The following is an 18,528-nucleotide window of genomic DNA, read 5'->3' on the forward strand; positions in this document are numbered from 1 at the left end:
TCTGTGGTCTCATCATGAAACTCATATGATCTTGATAATAAGAGCTTGGACAACTAAATCGAGACTAGAGATAAGCAGACCCAATTCCTCAAATTGACACCAAACATGTCATGGTAAATCTCCTAGCCATGACAGGACTTTGTATTTCTTCCTCTCAGAGCACATGACTGATGTCCAAACTAAGACTGAATCCCCAAGCAGATGGGCATGCCTGCTCAAGAGCACTTCACCTTGCTCACCCAGTGGCAGTGTGACCTCATGATTAGGCATCTAGCCTTTGGAGCCAGCCTGCTTGGGTTCTATCTCTTAGCAGTATGTAACTCAGCCAAGTTGCTTAACTTTTCTGGGCCTCAGTGTCCTTATCTGTAAAACGGGCATTATGACAATAGTGCTTGCCTCCGTGGGTATTGTGACAGTGAAGGAGTTAATACATGTAAGTCACCTAGGACTGGATCTTGGCATGGAGTGAGTTCTAGATAAAGCTTCGCTATTATTACATTATTGCACGGGTCTGCAATTAGTCCCTGAATCCTTCGGAGATGTGGTAAGTTTTAAAAGTGAATTGAATTTACTCGTGATAGAGTCATTCCAGCTATGCATAGCTAAAATCTAACTTTGCAATTAACATTCATTTTACATGGGGTCTGAGAGTTGAAGGCTATGGTCTTCCTAACAGCCCCCTTGAGGTAGCCTTCTTACTCATAGTTTCCCTCTATGCTCCTGAACTCCTTAGAAAAACTGCCCTTTTCCATCCAAACTGATCTGAGTCCCTACAGGGACTTATATTGGAGGAGCTGACATGCTGGGGGAACCTGGTTTTGGACAAGACTGTGTCACATTCTGGACCATAAGCAGAGCCTTTACAAACCTCTGTAAAGTCTGGCTTACTTCTCATTGCTTGCCCCCTCATTCGTTTTTGGAACTCTTTGCACAAAAGCTGCCAAAGCTGGATGAGCTCGTTTAGCTAGTGTTTGCCAAATGAAATGTTGAGAGATATCTGGAAAGGCAGACTCAAGGCCCCAGGACTTCAAGATCACTGAGAACCCAATGAGTAATAATATAAGGGCAGTAAACAGCAAGCATTATTTAGCTAAAGAAACTGATGCTAAAATAAGGGGAGATTGGTTTGATTGCTTCATCTAGAGGGATTACTCAGTGTTGTCCTTATGTTTAAATATTTATGTACCAAGGTCAAGAATTCTCGGGACATGATGCACCAATATTTTTGAACAAGTCATGAATTATGACTAAAAATCAAGTTTCAGTGTGGGTGGAGTGATGAATTGCAGGATGCCTTTGAGTGTCTCCCCTTCAAAAGGAGAGAGTGCGTGCACCTGAGGAGACTTCAGGGGCAGAAATCACAAGAGTTGGAAACTATTCTTAGCTCAGCCATGGACTTGGAGTTCATTCCCTTCCATCCTTCAGTTTGGGTAAGCATCAATTACTTATCTAAAGTTTATAATAAAAACTTTTCCATACATATAATAAGAAAAGTACCAGTAATTGATGTTTAGAGGAAATGTGCTTTCTTGAAGTCTGTTTAGGGTTGTTGTGTCTATTGTTCTATTTGCTAGTTTCTGTATTAGCTCAATCCCTTCCCTGACTTTTTAAGAAAAAACCATCTAGTTAAATGATTCTCTTGGTGAAAGGAAAAAGAAAAACACGTAATATTTTTCACAGACCTCCGACTATTCTCAGAGAAACTCTGGTGAACCTTGGGGACAAGTGGAAGCGGGGACACATTTTTGAGGGTTTGGCGTTGTGTCTAGGGCAATTACTTAATGATTAACGCTCGACCCGTCACTTTCCTATATTTTGAGTTGTTCTGTGATGACTATGTGTGTGTACGCCTGCATGTGGGTCACACAGGCATGCAGGCAGCCCCCAGCCTGTGTGGCTCTCTGTGGTTTTACCTTGGCATTTATAACATTGTATTTTCCAGGGTCTGTTGAATTTTATAGCTTTAATTTGTTTCAAAAATAGAAACTAGTTTTCTTTCCTCCTAATTCAGCTTCTTCCAGTACATTCTCATGATACTATGAAATAGGGTGACTATTGTAAGCCCTACATGGCCCAAAGTTTCAGTAGGAATAAATGCAATGTTTCATGTCTGAAATCCTGCTGTTATACATATTTATACCTAATAAATACCTGTTGATTGATTAGTTCTCCTGCAGGGGTATTGAATAAGTAAAAATCATGACAATAAATATTTTGCTTGTGATTTTGTATGATTTATGTTTCAGTAGAGACTTTGAAACTCTATCCTGCTGTAAACCATCAACCTCCTAGGGGAGACCTTCACCATCATATGTCACGGATTCACCTTGAATAATCTCAACAATCAATCACCAACACTTGCTCTGGATTGATAAGCTGAGAATGAGACTTTGGGTCTTGGCACTTTTAACAATTCTCGTACATTCCACAGCAGCTAAGTTTAGTAAGTACTGCTTTTCAACTAAAATTGTAAAATTTTAAAATTAAGTAATTCCAAAAACACTTGACTTTTTTTTTTTTAAAGATTTTATTTTTTATTTGAGAGAGAGAGGCAGCATGAGCTGTGGGGAATGGCAGAGGGAGAGGGAGAAGCAGACTCTCAGCTGAGCAGGGAGCCCAACGCAGGGCTCGATCCCAGGACCCCGAGATCATGACCTGAGCCAAAGGCAGAGGCTTAATATAACCAACTAAGCCACCCAGGCGCCCCATCATTTGCCCTGTTTTAAACTGCTTGCTTCTGGTTGTTCCTGGAAAATTCATTTATGCTCTGCAGTCATTCTTTATCATTAATCTGTCAGGACAGATTCTTCACAACAAATATATCATAATTTTAGTTTTACCTATTTAAATACATCAAAATTTAACCTGCTGCCTGCACATAGAAGAGAGAGAGATGTGGCTGCTTTCTCACTAAAGCAATGTCGGAGGGTTAGCTCCAAGTTGATGCACTAATCTGTGGTACCCAGTAGAACATTTCATAGAAGATCTTCATCATTTACTATTCTTTCTCAATGAAAGTGTCACAAAAATGGTCCTTTCTATATTTAATCCTAGAAGGATAGAATATAAGAATTATAATGTTGTTCTATGATCATTTCAGGATCCCATTTATGCTTTGTTTGTTTGTTTGTTTTTTGTATCTGCAGGCAAATCATCCTGGGGCCTGGAAAATGAGGCTTTAATTGTGAGATGTCCTAGGCAAGGAAAGTCTCGATACCCTGTGGATTGGTATTACTCAAAAACCAACAAAAGTATAACCACCCAGAAAAGAAATCGTGTATTGGCCTCGGGGGAACGTCTGAAGTTTCTCCCTTCCAAAGTCAATGATTCTGGAATTTATAGTTGCATTATCAGAAGGTATTAACCAGGCAGCCACCATAATCTTTGGCTTGTTCCCTTTTCTTTGATAATTGATGGTGTGAGCTGTCCTTCCTTTCCTTTCCTTTCTAGACCTTTGTGGGACAGCTGAATTTATAAAATGGTTTGAATAGAAGAGTACTTCTAGGAACACCAACAGGTTGGGGTTGCATGATTATGAACTACTTAGAGGTAGAATGGCAAGAATTAATTTGTAGTCCAATTAGAAAAAGACCTAGATTTCCTAGTGACCAAGAGAACTGAGAACAATCACTCACTTTGGCTGGAAGTAAGAACAAACCAGCAAAAAGACCCAGTAATCTAGATGTTGGGCATCAAGGAGGCCTGTAGTGGGTGCAAAAGGGCTCTCACCAGTGCCTTAAACCTGAGAGGTAAGCTGAAGAGGGTTGTATAAGATTGTGTGCCTGCAAATTACTTACCCTAAATGTTTTGATCTTGTCCCTGTATTTGGTACATACAATATGTCAGATGAACTACATCAAAATGCAGGATGTGTATAGTTAGGTGCCTAGGTTCTGAGGTCAGACCAGTTTTAGTTTCAAATTCATGTTCTGTCACTAGTTGGCTGTGTGATGCCAACAAGTGACTTCTCTGTCCCTCTCTGTCCTTATCTGTAAAATACATATGATAATATAGCCTACTTCAAAGCATCCTTATGAGAATAAAATAATGAAATGTTAGCACCATGAATGGTACATAGAAAGCTTTCAATAAATACCACTTATCTTTGTAATATCCTTGGCATGAAAAGGAGATCTAGTGTATAAAGAAATGGCGAGGGAGTCATTTTCAGGGCTACCACAGGGGTTATGTTTTATCTCAAATGCAACACAAAAAGTATTTAAAACTCTAGATTTTTATAGATGTTTTTAAATAAGAAAACAGCCCCTGTACATCAGTTGTTTGAAGAAAAAAAAAAGGAATATTAAGTAAAAGCTTAGAATTGGATGAAGTCATTTCATTTCATAATCCTGAGTAACTTTTTAAATCGTTTGACTTATTTTAATAGTCCTACCTTCAATAAGATTGGATATGTAAACGTCACCATATATAAAAAACAACCAGAATGCAATATTCCAGATCATCTGATATATTCAACAACATGTGGATCAGAAAAAAATTCCAAAATATATTGTCCTACAATTGACCTCTACAATTGGACAGCACCTGTTGAGTGGTTTAAGGTAAAAGGACATTTGGGGGAAATGGATGAAAATTACACAAAACAGGTGCAAGTAAAGAGTCACTGAAAATGGAATGGAATTTTTCATTGCAGAATTGTAAAGCTCTTCACGGGCCAAGGTATCACATACACAAGACCTTTGTGCTGATTGACAATGCAACTAGCAAGGACGCAGGTTATTATACGTGCAAATTTATGCACAATGAAAATGGACTCAATTACAGCGTGACGGCAACCAGATCATTCGTCATGAAAGGTAAGCTATTGAATTTAACAAAATACAATATTTGAAAAAAAAATAATGTGGGAGGAATTGTGCCCTTCTTGTTGATTTTCCTAGACTGCAGACCCCCTTATCTGCAGGGGATATATTCCCAAACTCCCAGTGGATGCCTGAAATAGGGGATAGTACTGACATTATATATACTATGTTTTTTCCTACCCATACATACCTATGATAAGGTTTAATTGATAAATTGGACACGGTAAGAGATTAGGAACAATAACTAATTATAAAACAGAATGATTACAACAAAATACTGTAATAAAAGTTACCATAGATCTTAGCAAACTCAGCATATGATGTTTTTGTCTTTCCTTATTAAGTCAAGAGCTTTTACCTTTTCACCTCAAGGAAGTGCTCAATGGCCTCTCTCTGGCTTTTCTGCATTGCCTGCATCATTACTCTTGTGCTTTTGGGGCACTATTAAGTAAAATAGTGTTACCTGAACACAAGCAGCGGGATACCGTGACAGTCTGCTCATAACCAAGATAGCTATTAAGTGGCTAAAGGGCATGTGGCAGATAGAGTATGGATCTGCTGGACAAAGGGACGATTCATTTCCTGGATGGGACAGAGTGGGGCACTGTGAAATTTTATCATGATACTCAGAACAGTGAGCAATTCAAAATTTATGAGTTGTTTATTTCTGGAATTTTCAATGTAATCTTTTCAGACTGAGGTTGACCGTAGGTAACTGAAACCCGGAAAAGTAAAACCGGGGATCAGGGGCACGACTATACTTCATGGTCCTCCCTGAGATGTCCTCCAGCTTCATCTCATCTTGCACATTCTCTACAACAGAGCAAAGAGCTTTTTTAAATGTGCTATCAAGATCTCAGGAATTTTAGAGGGAGTTTACACTACTAATCTAAAGCCAAATCTGTTCTCTCCTCTATGACTTAAACTTTTCAAAGATGGCATGATCTGAATCCTAACTTAATAAACTTTTTTTTGGATGGCAACATAAGTATTCGCCGAGCCAGATTAACTTTCCTTCTCCCAATTTGTTGTCAGAAGTTCTGTAAGTAGAAAAAAATCTATTTAATCTCTAATATAACTAACTGGATTAGAAATTTAGTGAGAAGTTCTATAAAGGGATAGATAGATATTGTTGGGTGGTTTTTAATTGTCAACCCAAAGTTATCAGGAGGCAATAAGTAAGCAAGACTGTTTATTTGGGATCAAATAATTGCAATTTGGGGTACACAGATTTGGGTAGCAACCCAACTAGTGTCCCACTAGGGAGCAAAGTCGGGGGATTTTAAAGCAAAGAGGGAATGCATGTAGACATCGTTTACAAATAATTCTAATGGGTATTAGCAGTAGAAAGCTAACCTTCATTTAATATAATTGGTGACTAAGGCTATCACAAGCAAGTCTCTTATTGTACCAAGTTGCAGATGTTTGGGCTCATTCTTGAAATATTTATAGTCTCACTAGTTCAAAAGTTCATGGTTCTACCAGTGAGGACATGGGGCCCATCTCCTTAATGGCCTCCTGGCTCCATTTCAAAACCTCTTGACGTAAGTGACACCATTCCATTTCACCTTTCACACAATCCTGGCTTGCAATACCTTCTACATTATCAATGACCTCAAGTAGATAATTTGATTCTAAAGAGTGTTTTTCAAATGTTAAAGTCTATAAAACCTATTGGTGGTGAAATACCTCACCACCAAGGGTATCAAATCTATAAGGAGTCAGGGTTTCCTTAGCATCACACTATTCTGAAATAAATGAGAATCAAGGAGTGTAGAAATGCAGCAGTCCTCCAGAAAACCCCCTTCACTGTCTCTAGGCATCAGTGCCACAGAATTTCCACAATGGTGAAACTCTGTGAGCGGAAGTGTGGACCTATATATTTATCATGGTCATAGGGCTTTTTTTTTTCATTCAACAAGCATTTGTTAAGTACCTTATATATGCTGTTGTTTCATGGGACTGTTGAAATCTTCCTTCCTGTAGTGCTGTGCTTATTCTGTAGAACTGTGGTTTTCTAGCAATTGCCAGGTCATGTAATTTATTTAATGTGTTGGATTAACATTTGTTTTAATGATATAAAAGAGAATAGGAAATATGAAAGAGTATCATAGGTAGTAAGGGAAAGTATTACTTGAATGTTTTCTTTTTCGTTTGTGTGTATGTGTGTGTGTGTGCATGTATTTGTTGCTGTGTGTCATTGTCAGAAAAATTTGAGAAACATTGCCATGAAATAGGATAGAAATATGAAAACACAAGCTTTATAATGATCACCATCCAATGCTATCTTAATATTTATATTCTCTTTGTCTTTGATTTAAGAGGAGGAAAGCTTTTCTTGGTTTCCAGTAATTATAGCCCCTCCGCAAAATGAAACAAAAGAAGTGGAAATCGGTAAGAAAACTTTAAGAATGCTATACATATTACCTGGAGAATCCTTCCATATGACTCTTGATCTGAATTCCCCAAGCATGGGTCAGGCAGTTAACACGATGGATCTTGGGGATTAAATGAAATGTGATGTGTGGAAATATTCACCTGGGCACTTGCTAATATTAGGAATACCCAGCACTTACATTTGTATTGTACTTGTAACTCATGGTGCTTTCACACGTACATTTTACTTCATTCTTACTTCTCTCCAGGAGGTAGACATTGTTCCCAATTTATGCTTGTGGATACTTAGGCTCAGGTAGGATCAATGACATGCTCAGGGGTGTGACTAATCTATGATAGAAGGATAACCCAGGCTTTCCGACTCTGCTCATCTCTGTGTTCTCTGGTTCCCCACCAGAAATGAGATACAGCTCAAAGTTCTTGGCCTATAAGATAAGTCCCTTCACGAACTGGTTCTCACTACATCCTGGCTCATCCGCAGCTGTTAACCCCACCTGCCCCGTGTCCCCACCACGCTGACCCCGTCACAGTTGTCACACTCATTAAGGCAGCATTTCCACATTCTTTCTTGCTTTTGTCCATGTTGTTCCTCCTTCTCATCTCTCAACAGTGAGCTCAAATACCACTCCCCAATGCCACCCTCCTTGCCTGCCATGAGAACCTCCATCCGATCAGGTCCAAGGAAACCATTTTCGCGTATGGCATGGCAGTCCTGCTCCCTAGAATGACTTCTCCCTCTGTATTCCCAAGTCAGTTTTTCTATAGAAGACTAGAATACCTTGTATTTTAATCATTTGAGTGTGCTGTTGTCACCTTCTGAGACACTCTGCATTCCTCACCCCTCTGCATACTTCTGGACCCAGGAACCAAGGGCTCAGTAAGGGATGGCTAAATGCATGTCCCCAGGCATGAGGGCAGCCCCCATGCTTTCAGCTCAGGGCGGAGGAAGCCTCAAGTAAAAGGAGTTGTAATAATGGAGAGTGCTCTTGAACGATTCAATACTGGGATTGTAGCTGGGTCCAGCAAAACACAGTTTTACCAACCAAGGAGCTTCCAGAAAGATGAAGAGAATTCAGTAAAAGGAGAAAGATGTGGAAGAAAGAAGTTACAAAGAAATTCCAATTTAGATTAAAAAGAAGCCCTACCTTATAATCTGGGATTGATGAAGCCAGAGTTATTTACCTCCTTAGTTTACGCAGCAGATGAGAGGCAAGTGGGAGCAGAGCTTCCTCCAAACTGAACGAAGGGGGTGGAGGCAAGGTGAGGGCCTGGGACAGAGAGGGAGGTGCTAACGATAAGGGAGGGGAATGGAATCAGTTCCCGGCACACACCAGATGTTCAATGATTTTTTTCACATTGAACGCACTACTATTGGCAGAACTGAATTTTACCAGTGAATTTCTTCACTTCTCACCTAGGAAAACCAGCAAACATACTCTGCTCTGCTTGTTTTGGGAAAGGCTCTCGGTTCATGGCTGGTGTCCGGTGGAAGGTGAACGGAACCATAGTTCAGAACTTTGGTGAAGCAAGAATTCAAGAGGAACAGGAGAAAAGTCAAAGGTATTTTTTTTAATTTTTTTTTATTTATTTGAGAGAGAGAATGAGAGAGAGAAAGAGAGAGCACATGAGAGGGGGGAAGGTCAGAGGGAGAAGCAGACTCCCCATTGAGCAGGGAGCCTGATGTGGGACTCGATCCTGGGACTCCAGGATCATGACCTGAGCCGAAGGCAGTCGTTTAACCAACTGAGCCACCCAGGTGCCCCCTTTTATTTATTTATTTATTTATTTATTTATTTGAGAGAGAGAATGAGAGAGAGAGAGAGCACATGAGAGGGGGGAAGGTCAGAGGGAGAAGCAGACTCCCCGCTGAGCAGCAAAGGTATTTTTATATTGAGGTTAAAACATCCCCTTTTCCTCCCACACAATTCGCAACAGCAAAGTAAGCATTGAAAGTAACATGTCCCCTTTTTAATTTTAGCAGTGAGCTGACTTGTCAGAACACCATTTTAAGAATAGATGATGTGAGAGAGGAGGATTTATCCCTGAAGTATGAATGTCTGGCTCAGAGTTTGCATGGTTCGATACGGCACACCATAAGACTAAAGAGGAGAAGTCCAAGTAAGGAGTGTTCCTGAGACTTTGGTCACCCGAGGTAGCTGCATGAACTGTAAGCTGAAATCATTTTCTTAGAGAACAATGTGTTGGAGTGTGGCTCTCAAGACAATGGAAGTGGCCCATCTCGTAAAATGTGCTTCTCCTCTTAAGAACACTGACCATTTGTAGTATGGTTTCCCTAGTTGCTTCTCTACAGCTTTACTTTCCCCTTCTTCCTCCCCTCACTCTTCTCCCTTCTCCCACCCCTTCTCCTCTCCTGGCTTCACAGTATCCCATTATACATAGAAACCATCATTTATTTCACCAAATACATTGTTTGGCTACATGTCTTTCTTTTTCTGTCTTTTTAAAGATTCAATGTATTTAAACTAAAAAAAGAAAACACAACCTGTTCACCCACTTCTCCCACCCCCACCCCTATCTCTGGTAACTACCAATCTAAATGTAGGTAAAACTCATGGGAAGTCTGGTAGTTCAGCTCATTTCTTTACTATATCTGTTATTCAACATGCAATTCAGGTATCACCTTTTGTGAGGAGACTTCCTTGGCCACCAGTTTGGAGTCTATATTCCTTCCCGGTGTTCCTGTAGGGCCCTGTCTCTATCTCTACACTCATCACACTTAAAAAATCTGAGAGTCTGCTGAACGTGACTCTAAGCTCCATGAGGGCATGGACGGCGTCTCATCCACCTTCGTGGCCTCCGTCTGTAGTGCAGTGCCTGGTACCTAGCCTGCACTCAATAACAATTTGTTGAATGAATAAATGAACGCATACCAAAGTTATCAAGGAAAATGATTTTTGTACATTTCCATTGCTCTAGCTATAAGGCCTAATTATTCAACAAAGCAACAGTTTACATTTATGTTTGTTAGGGTGGATAACCTTCCCAGTAACTTGGAAAGGCCAAATTGGTTAGTTTTATCTGAATCTAGCATGCCTTTAATGACTTCATTATAATTTGATGCAATAAAATATAATTATAACAAAAATAGGAAACTGACTACTCTTCAGTAGATCACGTTCAGACACTATATATCATCTTTTAAAATGTAACATTCTCTTTCACAAATAATCAGCAGCATACGGAAGCAAGGTGGAGAGAATGATCTGTCTTGGGTACAGGTAACAAGAAGACACATTGTAAAGAATCTGAAACAGCAATAAGACCATCTAAGAGTCATTGTGCTTTTTTAAAAAAGATTTTATTTATTTATTTGAGAGAGAGAGTGAGTGAGTGAGAGAGTGAGAGAGAGAGCACGAGTGGGGGAAGGGGCAGAGAGAGAGGGAGAAACAGACTCCCCTGCTAAGCAGGGAGCCCGACACGGGGCTTGATGCAGGGGCTTGACCCCAGGGCCCTTGGCTCAACTCCAGGACCCTGGGATCATGACCTGAGCCGAAGGCAGATGCTTAACTGACTGAGCCACCTGGGCGCCCCAAAGTCATTGTGCTTTTAATCATCACCTTACCCAGACATCACTAACCAGTGTCAGTGATGACATACTCCTCCTCGGGGGGGGAAGACTGCTTCTTCCTCCCACTCCCTTGGTATGTCATTGCATGCAATGATGTCAACAAAAATAGTTTTACAACCATTTCCTTCCTGAGCACCTGTCAACTTCCTCCCCCGTTTGCATTTCCAGGCAAAGACATCTTGTTTGTTAGGTGAAGCACTGAATCTAGTATAAATGGGTGGGGAGAAAAATATGGTATTTTTACACTTGTCACTCCATGCACAACTACGTGGAAATTATTTAATGTGTTTGTCACGTAGCCAAAGGGAGAGTTAAGCCCTCAGTTTATACCCCTAAGTGGGATATAGCCCAGATTGATTTGGATAAACACACAGAGGTACAATGTGATGAAAAAAAAATTGGGAGTGATAGATAAGCAGACCACCAATTTGATGTGTTCATGTTAAGTCTCTGCCTGAGGTGGTGCTTGGAATTTTTCCTTTAATTTAGACTTAAACCACTGATTTATAAGTTTTTATCAAACAAACAGAATCATGACATTGAGTGCTATCGAGTTCCATGGGTTGCCAGGTTTCTACCAGTAATAACGGAGTCGCCCCAGGACATATGGACCACATCATAATGTAATATCACGGCAGTCTGGTGGTGGTAGCTGGCACAGTGGATCCCCAAGGAGAGTGGAAGCTGTGCCCCGCCCCTCGCCTCCCGCCCCCCGTGCCAGAGCTGCCATTGCCTCGATGTCCCCATGCCTTGCTTACGTTGTCACTTTATGAATGTTCTCTGATGACCTGTGTATTGGAATTGTTTTCATGTTACATGTACTTCGTGACTTTTTTCCTTCTAGTTTATTTGTATGTGCTACCCTTCCCCTGGTTTTCTTCAAATAACATGGTTACACTCTGTTTTGACAACTGTGTACATTAAACAAAAACTATTGCTACAGCAGTTTAATTGTCACAGTGAATTCCTTTATTTCTCATCACAAAATAAATTACATTATCTCGAATTTCAACAACAAGAACTTTAAAAGCTTATGTTCCCATGATTAAATAAATATTTGACACTCATAATAACAGTAGTACACATTTATTCATTGTTTCCTTTGGACCTGTCTAAATATTTTCCATTTCATTTCTTATTTATTTGATCAATATTCCATGAGGAAGAGACTGTTACTATCATCCAGTTTTGCAGATGAGGAAACTGAAGCAAGAGGAGGTTGAAGAACTTACCAAATTAGAGTTAGAGCCAGGACTCAAACTTAGGCAGTGTTTTCCTGTTTATAAACACTTTCAGAAAGTATTTAATGTTTAGTTACATTAGTTACAATAACATACAGAGTTATTTATACAGATATAAAGTCATGAACAGAAAGATATTGAACTTCAACTTTCTTTACTGTCTTGGATTAACTTCTTTCCTCCCAGTGGAGGCAGCCAGCCATATGTGCAGTTACTTCACCAGAAATGTGGGTTCCAGAGGGTATCCAGATAGGACTTTTATTTTATTTTTTTTAAAGATTTTATTTATTTACTTGACAGAGAGAGCGAGAGAGCACAAGCAGGGGGAACAGTAGAGGGAGAGGGAGAAGCAGGCCTCCCGTGGAGCAGGGAGCCCGACGCAGGCCTCGATCCCAGGACCCTGGGATCATGACCTGAGCCAAAGGCAGACGCTTAACCACCTGAACAACCCAGGTGCCCCCAGATAAGACTTTTAGAGAGAGTGACCTGGAGGCAAATCCTGTTGAAATGCTTTCCTTAGGGAGTATTTATCATTTAAATTGATGACAGTGCAGATAGTAAGCTCTCTGCCAATTTCCAGTAACAGGCCTCCTCCATCGCCCCCTGGTTTTGAATCTCTTCACCTTGGCCATTCTTGATTCACAGGGCTAGATACTCAGGATGCTGATGAGCTATGGGAGGAATCTGTGAATATGGATGAATGATTTTCTATGGAAAGACTGGGACCCCCTTGCTTTGAGACTTCAGACAAAAAATGCAGGGAGAACGCTATAAGAGACAAATCTCCTTTGAGATTCTCGTCATGGTCATCTTTAAGTGGAACTACTTGTAAGAGGATAGTTAATTCTAAAGAGAGAAGTACACTTAAGACAGCCAAAAATACCATTAATGAGTACAACTCTTGTATTCAATTTGTACATATCCGTTACAAGTCCTTGAAATCGGGAACCATCTCGTGTATGCACTTTGCGCAACAGTGAGTACGGGACACAGTTCAGTGATGAGAAGAGGGGTGTGTTTAGAACCTAGAACCCCAGTAATCTGACTTCTCCATCAATTATGCTTTAGAGACTTACACGGCCCCTGTCTCTTCCCTGCTTTCCAATGCAGTAAGACCCCAAGACCTTTTGATTTGTTCTCCTTAATGCCCCAACACCAGGTGTATCCGTTCCTTTCTCATTATTACATGAGTTTGAACCCTCCTTATCTTTCACCACAAGTATTGCAGAAACTTCCCGTCCATTTTCCTCTAAGTAATTATGGTCTCTTCTCACAGAGACAAATATTCCCCTACCTTCAAATTAATCTTGCTTGTCAACCCCTTTCATTGTTAACACCCCACTCAACACTTCTCAGTGGCTCCCATAACCTTCCCGAATAAAGGGAAAATGCCTTAACGGGAGCCTCAAGTCTGGTCAGAACCTAACCCTGACCCACATTTCTTATTGTGTCTTCCACTAATTCCACACACTAGATTACTCTAGTTCCTCAGAGAACACACCACATCTCTGCCCTCGGGCTCACAGCAGCCCCTCTTGCCAGGAGTACATTTTCCTTGTTTTGCGGTTCTATAATACTTCCCTCCTCCTGCAGGAAGGCTCCACTGCCCAGCCTGGCATGGAGGGAGCACTCCTAAAAGCCTCTGCCAGCTCAAATTACATGTTTACCTCCTATCTTAGTGAAGTTTACATTTGCCTCGACACCTTTTATGCTTTGAGAATCCCCTACAATGCCTAGCCTGCTGCCTTACCCAGAGTAGGCGCTCAACAAATGTTCAATTAGTGATTCTCAAAGCAGCCATGAAAATCCCAGGTAGGCATCTCTTGTATGAGTCTCTTGTACTCCCAGTGGAGGTCGGCAGACATGCATTTGTTTATTTTACCTTGTTCTAGTAATAATAGTGATCATTTTTGTCTTCCCCTTATCTTTTGAATAGATGACCAGCAAAGCATCTACTACATACTGGCGGGATTTAGCACCTTGTTAATGCTAATCAATGTCATGGTGATAACGCTGAAAGTGTTCTGGATTGAGGTTATTCTGCTCTGGAGAGAGATAGCTAGACCTTACAAAACTAGGAATGGTAAGTGGCAAGTTTCACCTTTTTCTTCAAAAGAAAAGGATCCATAATGGCTGTTGGTTACTTGTCTGTTGATCTCTTAATAGCTATGCTACTAAACCCAGATTTTGCTTGCTAACATATTGTTGGCAGATCTTTTTGTTTTTCAGTCCACTTTGAGGCCGTTCTCTAGCCTTTTTTGTTGCTCCTTATGGTTCTGAGATTCATCTCAACAGCTCAAATTTCTTCCCCAATAGGCTTGCTGTTCCTACTAAATCAAGAACAGAATCAGCCCAAGCCCAGAAAAGTTTAAACATTTTGGAAAATGTGTATTGGTAAAAATTTATGGAATTCAAAACATTAACAAAAGTGTTCCTGCTTTCCAGATGTGAACAGCTTAGAAAGGGCCATCAGAATGCAGGTGTATTTTACCAGAAAGCCCACTCCATAAAGAGTCCTACCTATGTACATGAGTATACACATGAAAGAATACATTTATGCCTGCTAAATCAGACAACATTCTTTCCTTTGGAAGCAGATATACTTTACATTTTCCATATGGTCCAATCAACTAGGGCTAATTATTTGATTCTCCTTTCGCATTTTCACTTCCTAGGTTAGGGGAAAACAATAGCTAAAATTGAGATCTACTCCAAACAACAGAAGACTCCTTATCCATGACAATAAATATTTACCAATAAATTGTAAATTAAATTTGACAATATGGTCTGTGCTAAACTGGACTGGCTCTTGCCTATTCTCAACCATTCAGTCTGAGGCAGTAAAGGGGGGAAATTTGGGATTAAGATTGATTTTATGATAATATTTGGTAGTGGTAGATTGTTGTCACCATCTCTGGATTTTAGAATATTTTGGGAGATAGGATACATGCACCAACAACAATAAAATTCAGTGAAGAATGTCTAGGAAGAGTCAAATGGGAATTTTCAGAGCCAAGTAATAAAGTTGTACTTCTTGACCTCATTTTCAGATGGAAAGATCTATGATGCTTATGTCGTCTATCCACGGAACTATAAAAATAGTCCCAAGAGGGCCAATGCCGTGGGGCACTTTGTTCACCAGATTCTGCCTGATGTTCTTGAAAATAAATGTGGCTATAACTTATGCATTTATGGGAGAGATCTGCTACCTGGAGAAGGTAAAGCCATCAACATACATTAAGGACAGAAATTCACATTTATCAGAAGGCCAAGAGATAGGTGCTCTTATCCCTATGTTGGGGATAGGACAATCATTATTCCAGGTCTTAAGACCAGAGTTTTTAAATATTTCTCCAGAAGAAGGAGATATTTATTCTTGTTCCTCTTGCTCCCATGGCCAACCTGATCATGAGGTCTTCACAAGAGTATCAGTGATGTGAAGACACAGCTAGGTGGATTGAGCAAGGCACTGCCCTATTTGACCTCCCATGTCCACCACTAGGATAACTGACATATATCTTAATTCTCTCTAGATGAGCCAAAAGAAGACTCAAAAAACAAAGAATTTTGTTCTAATATCCAGAGGCATTGGCTAAAATATTTGCAAGGATTCAGAGAGTCTTTATGATTTTCCTTGTATTGGAGAAACATTGCAAATGTATATTCTCACAACAACCACTAGAGCTGTCTTCTGTTTCTTAGTATTCCTAGTCGATTTCATGTACCTTTGACAGTTTGTCACAATTCTGGCCTCTCAGTAGCTGTTCTCCTCCTCCCTCTATATTTATGTCAAGTACCCATGAGCTGTCCTTATAGCTCTTCTCGAATTCCTCAGAGAGCAGGAAGTGTTTGGAATGTGAGTGAAGCAGGATCATCATGAGGGTAAGTCCACTAAAGTTAATGCTTAGTAGACTGTGAATTTAAACTGGCATTTCCACTGCAAAGAGGGATTCAAGCATCTATAGATTTAAAGGAACACACAGCAGGTGAATCTGGTTTGTCCTGGAATATTTGGGCAATGTTAATCATCCCACAATGGTAGGGGAGACTTGTAAAATGAACAATTCAGGAAAATGGAATCCAAGTTTTCTCTAGAGGCTTTCTTTCTCCTCCAGGTCTCCCTCCGGCTACTCATTCCAGGAGAGAGAAATGAGTAGCAGTGCTCAAATGCTCTTTTCATGTTACACAACTGCTCAGGAAGCTGGAGGGACCCCAGCTGTTTGCGATGTTACACCACCTGCCACATCTGGCTGCAAACTCTTCATCACTTTTGTCTCAGATCCATCGCCCTCATTTCTAGTTCTACCTCCCTCCAGCCCAACGTGAATGCCAGCTCGCTGAGGCCCAAGCTTGCGTGGCTTGCATTGTGCTGTTTTTCACTGGGGAACGTTCCCACGTCCCCTCCCTCAAGGATGTCCTCTGACCTTACTTTAACCAAAGTAAGATCAGATCTAACAAAACAACATCCAACTTCATTCGTCCCTTCGGAAGAGTTCATGACTGACTGCATCAGTGTATTTCTTCCCATGATAGTTACCTTCCGGAAGTTTGCTCCTTCAAATCCACTCTGCGCCCCGCTCCATCCAGTGGCCCTGTGGGGCTGGTCATTATGGAATCCATCACGCCCCTGCTGGGTTTGGCTGATGGAAGCACTGGCAGGAGTTCAGAGGCAGACATCCCGTGAGGTTGCCAGGGTAGCTGGGCTCTTCTTTCCTGGGACACGGGCTTCTTTAGCTGCCTTTATATTCATTAGCTTCCATAACTGTTTCCTCCCCTTCACACCTGGAGGAGGGTAATGCCTCCCTATTATTTCCCCTGCTGGGGTCCTGAGGCACCTCTCACTGATTTCCCTTGGCTCTGCCCACATCTTTTATAAATTGTCCTTTCATTAACCTCTCTTAAGTCAGTCCTTTTGAGTGTGTCAAGTTTTCTGTTAGGATCCTGAGGTCTCTACCTGGCACTATTCGACATTTATTTCCCTAGTTCACACTACAAGGTTTGGCAGTCTTTCAGCTGCCACCCTCTGAGATTATCTGGAGTGGTTTCATTCATGGTTGCGTTTCTTTGTTGTCTCTGTTCCCTCCTTGCTGTGAGAGCTGAATATTTTACACATTCTTTCTAAGTCTGCCCAGAAGTTACCTGCCATCACTATGGAGTTGATGCTATATAAACTCTAACTTGATAAGGGGATCTGGTCTTCCTTAAGATTTTTCTAGTCTGGATCAAATCAGCTTCTCAAATAGAGATATTGGGGAATGACATGACTCCAGGACACCCTTAGAGACTTTAATCAGTTCAGAGGAGCAAGGGTTCCTAAGAATGAAAGTACTAAGCCCTTGTAAAACACATAAGCTAATATTCTAAGAAGATAATATGTAGCTAATGAACTTGAATTCTAATTCTCCCACTAAATATCTCTACGTAGCTGCCATTTAACTCCAAGGACTCTGTTTTAGTTAGGACTGATCTACCTGGGAAGGAAGAGGGGCTTGGGACTGATGTGCTCACAGCAAGAGGGGTAAGTCGAACATAACAGGTTGTCCATCCAAGCCCATTCCCCCTTTCCTGAATAAAGAACTGATCAGTGTCAGAATGTCCTCCCAGACTGAAACCATAATGTTTTGTTTTGTTTTTTAAGTTCAGAACATTTATGATCAAAGCATTAGACTTAAAAATGCAGCAACAGGAAATGTGATCCTTGTCTTTTATTTCCAGATGCAGCCACTGCAGTGGAAAGCAACATACGAAAGAGTCGGCGGCAGATTTTTATCCTGACTCCTGAGATGGTGCAAAGCAGGGAGTTTGGCTACGAGCAGGAGATCGCCTTGCACAGCGCCCTCATCCAGAATGACTCCAAGGTGATTCTTATAGAATTGGAGGCTCTGAGCAAGCCCGGTGGACTGCAGTTTGGGGAGCTTCAAGATTCCCTCAAGCATCTCGTGGAAGTGCAAGGTACCATCAAGTGGAGGGAAGACCACATGGCCAACAAACAGTCCCTGAATTCCAAATTCTGGAAGCACGTGAGGTACCACATGCCTGTGCCATACAAACCGCCAGGGAAGACAACCAGTTTGGCTTCCCTGAGTGCCCAAGGGCAGTAAGGTTTGCTTTGATGTGTTGATAATGCACCCGATTTCCATTGACCTGAACTCTTCCTCTCTGAATGAAGCCACTGGACAGGACACCGGAGCAGAGCCATGAGGAGTGGGGATGTCGAGTGTGCAGGCCTCCAGTTTCATCTAGCAACTTTACTTCCATTTTCCTGATTCTGGGGGGATGCAAAATGTCCAGAAATTTTTATCCTCCATCCCCCTCTCTTCACCCCACTTTTCCTTCCTTTTCTCCTTTTGCTGGTTTTTCTCCATGTGGCCTAGGATCTTTTCATTATGCTTTTTTCCTCTTTCTCTCTCTTTCCTGTTCTCCTGCTCTTGATCCCTTGTCAATATTCTACATGTGGAACTTTGGAACTTCAAACTGG

General features: G+C 41.1%; 1 protein-coding gene across 2 annotated transcripts; it reads left to right on the forward strand.

Moving 5' to 3' along the window:
• The first annotated feature begins 1,354 nt into the window (after positions 1-1,354).
• Positions 1,355-18,151, forward strand: IL1RL1 (interleukin 1 receptor like 1). 2 transcript variants are annotated; one of them, XM_032419983.1, is made up of 11 exons: positions 1,355-1,430; positions 2,247-2,443; positions 3,147-3,357; positions 4,388-4,562; positions 4,655-4,817; positions 7,146-7,217; positions 8,639-8,780; positions 9,193-9,338; positions 13,987-14,133; positions 15,101-15,268; positions 17,766-18,151. In XM_032419983.1, the coding sequence occupies exons 2-11, from the start codon at positions 2,383-2,385 to the stop codon at positions 18,149-18,151; spliced, it is 1,671 nt and encodes a 556-aa protein (XP_032275874.1). In that variant the 5' UTR covers positions 1,355-1,430; positions 2,247-2,382. The 2 variants fall into 2 exon arrangements, with proteins under 2 accessions (XP_032275874.1, XP_032275875.1); XM_032419984.1 differs by lacking the exons at positions 13,987-14,133; positions 15,101-15,268; positions 17,766-18,151 and having other exon boundaries at positions 9,199-9,486.
• Positions 18,152-18,528: the final 377 nt, after the last annotated feature.

The sequence above is a fragment of the Phoca vitulina genome, unplaced genomic scaffold, assembly GCF_004348235.1.
Source record: "Phoca vitulina isolate PV1807 unplaced genomic scaffold, GSC_HSeal_1.0 scaffold22, whole genome shotgun sequence".
NCBI classification, from domain to species: domain Eukaryota; kingdom Metazoa; phylum Chordata; class Mammalia; order Carnivora; family Phocidae; genus Phoca; species Phoca vitulina.